The 10447-nt window shown below is 39.6% G+C and overlaps 1 protein-coding gene and 1 long non-coding RNA gene across 2 annotated transcripts; one reads left to right on the top strand and one right to left on the bottom strand.

Annotated features, from left to right (window-relative positions):
- The first annotated feature begins 725 nt into the window (after positions 1–725).
- On the top strand, positions 726–1197 carry LOC118491500. The gene is made up of 2 exons (XM_035989326.1): positions 726–795; positions 881–1197. The coding sequence occupies exons 1-2, from the start codon at positions 729–731 to the stop codon at positions 1195–1197; spliced, it is 384 nt and encodes a 127-aa protein (XP_035845219.1). The 5' UTR covers positions 726–728.
- A 2533-nt stretch (positions 1198–3730) lies between these two features.
- Positions 3731–4967, bottom strand: LOC110934736. Its single transcript, XR_002588586.2, has 3 exons — positions 4829–4967; positions 4232–4285; positions 3731–3930 (listed from the first exon to the last, which is right to left on the bottom strand). It is a non-coding gene; the product is annotated as an uncharacterized LOC110934736 (long non-coding RNA).
- Positions 4968–10447: the final 5480 nt, after the last annotated feature.

Below are 10447 nucleotides of genomic sequence, written 5' to 3'. Positions count from 1 at the left end.
TTTGTGTGTAATACATAGTTAAGAGTCCCATCCTTTTTTAACAGCAAATTTAGACCACTGACAGACCACTGGAGTATCATCACTATCCGTTATTGTTTTCTTTTTCGGATCCAGGTGTTCAGCAGATAGGTTCCCCATCCCCCAATATTATATTAGTAGGCAATAGCATTTAAGTTGGTTCAAAATCTTTTAAAATTCAATGTATTTTGACTGATCAAGTTCACAAAAATTTAATATAGTATAAATATTAATTACTTCACTTATTATAGAAAAATTATAATAACATTAAATAAAGTTGTGAAATAAGTTTATAATTTATTTTTATAATACTTTTTTTTTTCGTTCAAAATAATTAAAGTTTAAAAGTGCTTTAGACTCATCAATTTATTTAATATAGAGTAAATTTCAAAGTTCGTCCTTTATGTATGTCTAATATATCAAATTATGTCCTTTATCTTTAATAACCTCAGAAAACATCCTTAATGTTTGAAAAACCATTCAGGTTATGTCCTTTACCCTAAACCTTGTTTGTTTTACCAGTTAAATCAGGTCACGTGAGAAGCACATGAGGGCATTAATGTCATTCTACCTACCACCTACTAATTACAGTCATATCTTCTAAAAACCCTAAACCCCAATTTCACCCACCATTGTTCCCCCAATTGCTCAACTCGCCCCTTAGGTTTCTTCACCGATTGCATCGACGATTTCCACGACGAAACAGAACCATGTCTCAATCGGAGACTTGGTACATACGAGAAGGAGTTGATCATGATGAAGTGATGCAGCTATACGGTAATGAATCCTAGATTTCTTTCTATAAACTTATAATTTTCTACATTACGTTACTGATCAAGCTCGAAATTGTTGAATAATGCAGAAGGATTCCCTAATCTTTTCTCCTTTCGGATTCATCATGGTGGTAGGTTAACACATCCTCCTGGTCGCACTTATGTTGGAGGTAGGATTAACTACGTTGACCTAATTGATATCGATTTGTTCTCTGTCCATGAGGTGTCCTTAATGATTAATGAGTTAGGTTATTCTGTGAATGATCATATAATATACCATTACCTTAACCCTAAAAAAGATATGGATAATGGTATTGAGGAGTTAGGCACTGACAGTGATGTTTTAAGGTTCTCTGCACATGTTGAAGAGCATAAGCTAATTGAGTTGTATACCACGCATGGTTAACTAACATAAAGGAGTATTTCAACCCACCAGTAAAACCTCTGAACCCTCTTACTATAGAAGAGATAGATGATCCTGGACCTTATGCTCTTGTCCCAGCATCAATAGTCTTTAAAAGTGTAGGCAACCATTCTAGTGAGGATGGACAATCAAGTATGTTGGGGCAGTCAAGTAGTGTAGGTGGACAATCAGGTGTGTTTGGACAATCAGATGTAGGTGGACAGTCAAGTAGTGTGCTGGAAGAAGCTGATATTGGTGACTTTGATTTCGATGATTTCCTGGAGGATAATGTGCATGAACAGGAACATCAAGATAATGTGCATGAACAGGAACATCAAGATAATGTGCATGAACATGAGGTTGCCCAGGATAATGTGCAAGATCAGGAGGTTCCCCAGGATAATGTACAAGATCAGGAGGTTTCCCAGGATAGTGTGCATGATCAGGAAGAAGAGGATCAAGAAGATGAAGGTAGTGAAGAGAATGATAGTGATAGTGATTTTATTGTTGATGAGGATAATGCCATGGTAGATCCTGAGGTTGATATGACAGATTATAGGTTGAACATTGATTTAGAAATAGAAGACAATATGGCAGGCAATCATCAAGATATAGATTTGGGAGATGAAGTGTTAGACAATGATAAGTTTCCAAGTGGCTCAGATTCTGATGATGTTGAGACTAGCCTTAGGAGACACCACCTAAGAACCATTAGAAAGGAACATGAAAACTTGGCAAACTTTTACTTAGGCCAGGTATTTAGTACCAAAAAAGAAGGCAAGAGGCTGATTAACAAGTATGATGTTGAAAATAGGAGGTGTATTAAGATTGTGAAGGATGATAATACAAGGGTAAGGGCAGTTTGTCATGGCATGCTACCAGATTTTGAGATTGATGATAATGGTGTCCATATTGATACTCAAAGAAGCAGAAGAGGGAAAGAAAAAGTGGCAGATGTGCAAGGTAAAGGAAAAGGGAAACAAAAGGTGGCAGATGTGAAAGGTAAAGGAAAAGGGAAACAAAAGGTGGCAGATGTGAAAGGTAAAGGAAAAGGTAATATCAGGGGTTCTAAAGTAAACAAAAAAAAAACAAGGAGGGGGCTGATGTGAACAACAAAGACAAGGAGGGGGCTGATGTGAACAACAAAGACAAGGAGGGGGCTGAAGTGGTAAATGTTGGTGGAAGGGGGAAGAAGACAAAACCTGAGGAATATTTATGTCCTTGGGCTTTGTTAATATCTAAAGTTAGTGGTACTGAATCTTGGATGGTCAAAACATACATAAGTGAACATAAATGCTGTCAATCTAGAAAAATTAGGGCTTGCACAGACACCTTCTTGTCTGAACAAATGATAGAACAAATTGAAGAAAATCCTAATATTCCAGTTACTGCTGTGCAAGAACAGTTCCAGAGAAGATATGCAGTTGGTGTTTCTAAGCAGAAGGCATACAGGGCAAAGATAAAAGCAAAGAAACATGTTGAAGGAGACTACATCTCACAGTATGCTTTGCTAAGAGACTACATTCTTGAGCTGAAAGATAAGAATCCAGGTTCTACTGTTAGGTTAGAGGTTGAACCACCTTCTGATCATAGGGAAACAACTAGAAAGTTTAAAAGGATATATGTATGTTTGGGTGCCTTAAAACAGGGTTTTAAGGCCATTGGGAGGGATCTGTTGGGGCTGGATGGTGCATTCATGAAGGGACCATTCCCAGGTCAAATACTGAGTGCTGTGGGTATAGACCCTAACAATGGAATATACCCTGTATGCTATGCAATTGTAGAGGCTGAAAACATCAACTCCTGGACTTGGTTTCTAGAACTGTTAGGAGATGATCTGGATCTGCACAGAAACTCAAACTTCACATTTGTATCTGATAGACAGGAGGTATGTTTAGTAATGTTGTATACTTTGCATTTGTATCAACTCATATACTAACTTCTTGAATTGAACAGGGTATACTTCAAGCTGTTAACAAGTTGTATCCCAATGCTGAACACAGATACTGTTTGAGGCATATTCATGAGAATATGAAAGTCACTTTTAAAGGGAATCTGTACAAGGAAATGCTTTGGAAGTGTGCATGTGCAACAACTGTTCCTGAATTTCAGATTACAATGGATGAACTGAAGGCTTTCAACAAGGAGGCCCACCTATGGTTGTCCAAAATCCCACCACTGCATTGGTCTAGGTCATATTTCTCTGGTATGTTGTAAACTGTTCTAACTATCTTGCATAATATATTATCTAGAAGTGTTGTAAACTGTTCTAACTGTTCTACAGGCAGGGCAATATTTGATGTGTTATTGAACAACATGTGTGAGGTTTATAATGGCAAGATCTTGGATGGTAGAGACAAGCTGTAACGACCAGAATTTTTCCTTTTAAATTTAATAAATGACAGCATACTTTTCTAACAAAATTTGGGCATGGCCCGTTGGTAAACGGGCGATACCCTGTTTTTCATAAACAAACTTCATTCAACTATACACAAACATTCAAAGACATGACATACACAACAAAAGATGACCTGTCCTTAGTTTCGAAAACCATCAAGTATGTACGCACCTACGACAACTTTTCAAAAGACAACCATGACCAAACTAGTTTAAGTACAAAACATAAACATAAGTAACTAGGTAATTTGACATCGACTTTATACAAAATGCGGAGCGCTTGACGGGCTTGAGGTGTGTTCGATCCGGGCAAGCTTGATAACTAGACATGAGATTTACCTACATGATCACAACATCAAAACATATTAGAACGAGGGTTCCTTCTTTACTCAAGAAATTACCTTACGAACTTAAAATAAACGGGACATACAAATCTTATACTAAGTTACATTCTTTCATACTTACACGGTAGTGAGTTCCAACGAAACTTCATACCCATCTTTCTAGTCTTACAATTTCATTATCCGACCCATTCAAGAGAAAGGTCCAATCATATATCTTAACCATGCTTGATACAATTTAGTACAAATATGGACAAACACATATCTAAAGTAAACCCCAAATTGTACAAGTAACGTACCTCGGTCTAGATCCCCTTGTTGCTTCACTTGACTCGAACTTTCTTCTTTAACGCCTACATATAACCATTCATTCTTTTAATTCATGCTTCATGCACATTACACATATCAATTGATAAAACATCATTCAATTTACTCATGCTTCACAAACATGTTCAAATCACACAAGTTTATGGCTTATATGACTAGCATTTTTCATTGAGGCATTTTCTCAAACACTTGATGTGCACATTATTAACAAAGCACAAAGTACAAGTATTTATTGCATAACCTTACTTATTCACCTTATAATCTAACAAGAATCAATCAAGTTCATGAATTTCTTTCATTCTACACTATCCTAACTAATCTAATTTTCTCTATCACATTTAGATTATATATCAATTCACCTCCATAAACATGTCATCATAATTCATCATGTCTACCTTTTTCCTACAACAAGTGGGTATGAACCCTAATCATCCAAACAATCAAAATTAAGCAAAATCCTCATTCTATTATGAATTCCTACTCACAATTACACAAGACTTCCACACAAATTCACGATTGGGTTAAACCCCACTTCCTACCATTCATCCAAAACAGAAATTTCGACTTACCAAGGGTTGAACAAGCTTAGATTACTCGAATTAGGGCTCATGCATTCACTAAAACTCTAAATTCCCTTCTGTTTTTGGAGGATTTGTGAAGTTAGGGTTTGGTCTTGCCCCCTCCTGCTCTTGATCGATCCCACGTACACACCAGGTGTGTGGTTTTTGTTTTCCCTTTTCTTTTATTTGTTTTAATTTAAAACTTTCATTCCTTTTTAACAAGTTTGATCCCTAAACTTACTTAATTTGTTTATTAGTCATAAACCTTCCTTCTAATCAAGTTACTAGCATAAATGCTTAACTAGGTTAAATATAACATGACTAGACTTTTAAGTAATATAAATAAATTACATATTTTGGGGTGTTACAAGTCTACCCCCCTTAAAAGAGGTTTCGTCCCCGAAACGTTAATACGTACCAAATAATGTCGGGTAAAGCTTCTTCATCTCATCTTCTAGCTCCCACGTAAGGTCTGATCCTTTCCGATGTTGCCATTGCACCAAGACTTGCTTTATGGTTTTGTTCCGAAGGTGTGTTACCTTGGAATCCTTGATAGCTATCGGCCTCTCAATGTAATTCAATTTTTCATCCAACTCAATATCGTCAAGGGGCACATATGCCGTCTCATCCGCTAAACACTTTCTCAATTGTGACACATGGAATGTGTCATGTATTCCATCCAAAGTTGACGGTAATTCCAACCGATATGCTACCTCCCCAACCCGGGCCACAATCTTGAAAGGTCCTATGTAGCGAGGACCTAGCTTTCCTCGCTTACGGAAACGGATTATACCTTTCCACGGGGAAACCTTTAATAACACATAATCACCTACTTGAAATTCGATGGGTCGTCTCCTTTGATCTGCATAGGCCTTTTGTCGATCTTGAGCCGCTTTCAAACGGGCTCGCACAAGATCGATCTTCTCGTTAGTTTTAGCCACCACCTCGTTGGGTGCGATTTCTCTCTGTCCCACCTCTCCCCAACAAATTGGAGTTCTACACTTTCTTCCATACAACAATTCATACGGTGCCATTCGAATACCGTTGTGGTAGCTGTTGTTGTATGAAAATTCCACTAACGGCAAGTGGTCATCCCAGCTTCCCCCGAAGTCTATTACACATGCTCGCAGCATGTCGATAAGTGTTTGAATGGTCCGCTCGGACTGACCATCCGTTTGGGGGTGGTAGGCGGTGCTGAAATGTAATTTTGTACCCATACTTTCATGAAAACCTTGCCAATATCGAGATGTGAATCGGGTATCTCGATCCGACACAATGGATACAGGAACTCCATGTCGTGATATTACCTCGTTAACATAGATCTCCGCCATCCTTTCGGAGGAGAAAGCTTCCCGAATGGGTAAGAAGTGCGCGCTCTTGGTGAGGCGGTCTACAATCACCCATATAGCATCGTGACCTTTCCTTGTCTTAGGAAGCTTGGTCACTAGGTCCATCGTCAATTCTTCCCATTTCCATACCGGAATCTCTAACGGTTGCAACTTCCCATATGGTTTCTGATGTTCTGCCTTTACCTGCAGACATGTCAAACATTTGGCAACATACTTGACAATGGCACGCTTCATGCCGGGCCACCAATAACTTTTCTTCAAGTCCAAATACATTTTTGTAGCACCAGGATGAACCGAGAATCGGGTTTTGTGAGCTTCTTCGAGTAATGCCCCCTTTGCTTCGCTAAACCGGGGTATCCAAATACGACCATACATGGTTTTAATCCCATCGGATCTTTCTTCGAATTTATCCACAAATCCCTTTGTTCTTTCCTTTTTAGAATCCATTCCGCTTAGTGACTTGATTTGGGCTTCTTTAACCATTTCGAGAAATCGTGGTGTAATTACCATCTTCATAGACTTAACTTGAATTGGAGGCGGGTAATCCTTTCGGCTCAGGGCATCGGCTACTACGTTAGCTTTACCCGGATGATAAAGGATCTCACAATCATAGTCTTTAAGAAGTTCTAACCACCTTCGCTGCCTCATATTTAATTCCCTTTGCTCGAAAAAATATTTAAGGCTTTTGTGGTCAGAATATATAACGCTTTTCGTACCGTAAAGATAGTGCCTCCATATCTTCAAAGCAAACACTACTGCAGCTAACTCCAAATCATGGGTTGGGTAATTACTTTCGTGTGTCTTCAATTGCCTAGAAGCATAGGCAATGACTCTACCCCTTTGCATCAAAACACATCCCAACCCTTGGTGTGACGCATCCGTAAACACCACCAAGTCTTCCGTTCCATCTGGTAAGGTCAGTACCGGGGAACTCGACAGCTTTTCTTTCAAGGTTTGAAACGCCCTTTCTTGATCTGCACCCCACGAAAACTTCTCATCCTTCTTGGTTAACTTGGTCAACGGCAAGGCCAATTTAGAAAAATCCTGGATAAACCTCCTATAATAGCCTGCTAAACCCAAAAAGCTTCTTACCTCACTTGGGTTCTTGGGAGGTATCCACTTCATAACGGCTTCCACCTTTGACGGGTCTACTAAGATACCATCCGCATTAATAACATGACCGAGAAATTGTACCTCTCTAAGCCAAAAAGCACACTTGGAGAATTTCGCGTACAATTTCTCCTTGCGAAGCACTTCAAGAACCTCACGCAAATGGCATGCATGATCGGCTTTACTTCGAGAATAAACCAAGATGTCATCTATAAAAACTATAACGAATCTGTCTAACATAGGCCGACAAACTCGATTCATAAGATCCATGAACGCGGCAGGCGCGTTCGTTAAACCAAAGGACATTACTAAGAATTCGTAATGCCCATATCGCGTTCTAAAAGCCGTTTTCGCCACATCCTCATCTCGTACTCGTAACTGATGGTACCCGGACCGCAAGTCTATTTTTGAAAACCAACTTGCCCCTTGTAACTGATCGAAGAGATCATCGATTCGGGGCAATGGGTATCGGTTTTTCACAGTCAGCTTATTCAACTCGCGGTAATCGATGTACATGCGCATCGAACCATCTTTCTTTTTGACAAAAAGTACAGGCGCTCCCCATGGCGAGACACTCGGGCGTATAAATCCCTTGTCGAGCAATTCTTGTATTTGTACCATTAGCTCCCGCATTTCTGTTGGGGCCAGCCTATAAGGGGCCTTGGCTACAGGTTTGGCATCAGGGTACAATTCGATCTTGAAATCCACTTCGCGTTCCGGTGGAAGCCCCGGTAAATCTTCCGGAAAAACATCAAGAAACTCATTCACAACTTCAACCTCTTCTATCTTAGGGATATTCTGCTTAGTATCCACCACATAAGTTAGAAATGCCTTGCTTCCATTTCGTACGTACTTGTATGCTTGGACTATAGAACAAAGCTTCGAATTGATATTCCTTTCCCCTTGTATGCTTACTCGTTTTCCTTCCGATGTTAACACATGAATTACCTTCTTCTCACATTGAATTTCGGCCTGATGTTTAGCTAGCCAATCCATGCCAACTATAACCTTAAATTCCCCCAATATCATGGGAATACGGTCGATAGCAAACTTCTCGTCTTCAATGATTATTTCACAATCTCTACAAACTTCGTGCAACAAGTAACTCTTACTATCGGCTATTTCTACTTCTAATGGTACACGCAGTCTTTCGATTCTAAAGGAGGGGTGTGACACTAATTCACTTGATACAAACGATCTACTGGCACCGGTATCAAATAACACATACGTAGGCATCGAGTTCAATGAGAATATACCTGATACAACATTCGGGTGATCCTTCGCCTCCTCGGTTGTGATCTGAAACATCCTCCCCTTAGCTCTTGGGGCTTCCTCCTTTCTTGCCTCCTTATCAGTTTTCTGTTGAAGCTTGGGACACTCAGCCTTAATATGACCCGGTTGAAAACAGTTGTAACACGTTCTTGAAGGATTAGGGCACCTATAGTATGGGTGTCCCTCTTGGCCACAGTTGTAACAACCCTTTTTCCCTTTCAAACATTCCCCCGTGTGTAACTTTCCGCACGTTTTGCATTTTGGAATACTACCCTTCGCCTTATCCTTCTTGCCTTGATCTTGAAATTTTGGTTTCTTTGAAGGGCTCGAGCTGGAAACATTTTCAGATGCTCTCTTTTCGCCTCTTTCTGCCTGTCTTCTCATTTCAATCTCCCTATCTCGGGCCAGTTCAATGAGCTCATTCAAAGTTTCACATTTAGCGGGAATTATGAACTCCCGATATTCAGCCTTTAACATACCGTAATAACTGTTTATCTTCATTCTCTCCGTTCCTGCTATCTCGTTACAGAACTTCAGCTTGTCAAGGAAAACGTTGGTGATTTCATCAATGGTTTCATCTTTCTGACGAAGATGTAAGAAATCTTCTTGGATCTTGTCGATGGCAGATTGTGGGCAGTGATGCTTCAGAAAAGGTTCCTTGAACTCCTGCCATGTCAAGACTTGAACTTTTTCTTCCCCAAGCTCTTTACTATAAACATCCCACCAATCCTTAGCTCGGAGTTGTAGCAAACCGGTGGCGAACATCACTTGATCCTCCTTTTCACAATGACTCCTTACGAACACCGCTTCCGTACTTGCAATCCACCTTTGACATACTATAGGATCAATTTCTCCTTTGAATGGTAACGGGTTGCACGCCATAAATTCTTTGTAAGTGCACTTGCGAGTTCCTTTCCTTTCTTGTATTGCATTGATCATTCCCTTTAACTCGTCTATCTTACTCGTCATCATTGATTCTACTATTTCTAGCACATGACTTTCCACTTCTTGGGCTAAGTGAGGAGTACTTGCTTGCATTGCCCTTCCAATCTCTTCCGAGATCATAGTTTTCAGCCGTTCTTGTTGCGTCGTTTCATTCTCATTCGAATCCGTCATCTACACATAAACATCCTTCTTATTCCAAACATTCAATCATCCTTTTAGTCATATAATCATTCTATTAGTACATAACTTCTTGAAAGTTAACATTCATGCATACTACTATTCTTTAGAGTCTTATTATAGCGTTTGCAATACTTCACGTATGATAGAAAACATTAATCAAAACATCACAATTGCAAAAGGCTGAAAACAGGTACCACCGTAAATTACGGTGTCACCGTAATTTACGGTGGCAATATTTCCTTTACGGTGTAAAGCTACTGCCTTACGGCAGTGGAATTTCCTCCCAGTGTCTACCGTAAATTACGGTGTCACCGTAATTTACGGTGACGCCCAGCATGCTTTGATGAGTTTCTTATTTATGCAGCCATCTGTTCATCCCGTTTTAACCCGTACCAATCCGTTTCGTCCCAGACCCTTACACATCATCCCATGATGATCTTTCCTAACGTTCCCTAACTAACTCATTCATAATACGAAATAATCTTTAAAGTACTTACTTGCTTCGCGCCGCGGGTCGAACACACTCTTCACATGAGCTTCGGTTTGAGTTCAAGTGTTTGATGCTTGAATCCCTCAAACCTAGGCTCTGATACCAACTTGTAACGACCAGAATTTTTCCTTTTAAATTTAATAAATGACAGCATACTTTTCTAACAAAATTTGGGCATGACCCGTTGGTAAACGGGCGATACCCTGTTTTTCATAAACAAACTTCATTCAACTATACACAAACATTCAAAGACATGACATACACAACAAAAGATGACCTGTC

The sequence above is a fragment of the Helianthus annuus genome, chromosome 4 (assembly GCF_002127325.2).
Source record: "Helianthus annuus cultivar XRQ/B chromosome 4, HanXRQr2.0-SUNRISE, whole genome shotgun sequence".
In the NCBI taxonomy this organism is placed as follows: Eukaryota; Viridiplantae; Streptophyta; class Magnoliopsida; order Asterales; family Asteraceae; genus Helianthus; species Helianthus annuus.
The sequence above is the reverse complement of the archived record's forward strand: the minus strand, read 5'-3'. Positions and strand labels throughout refer to the sequence as shown.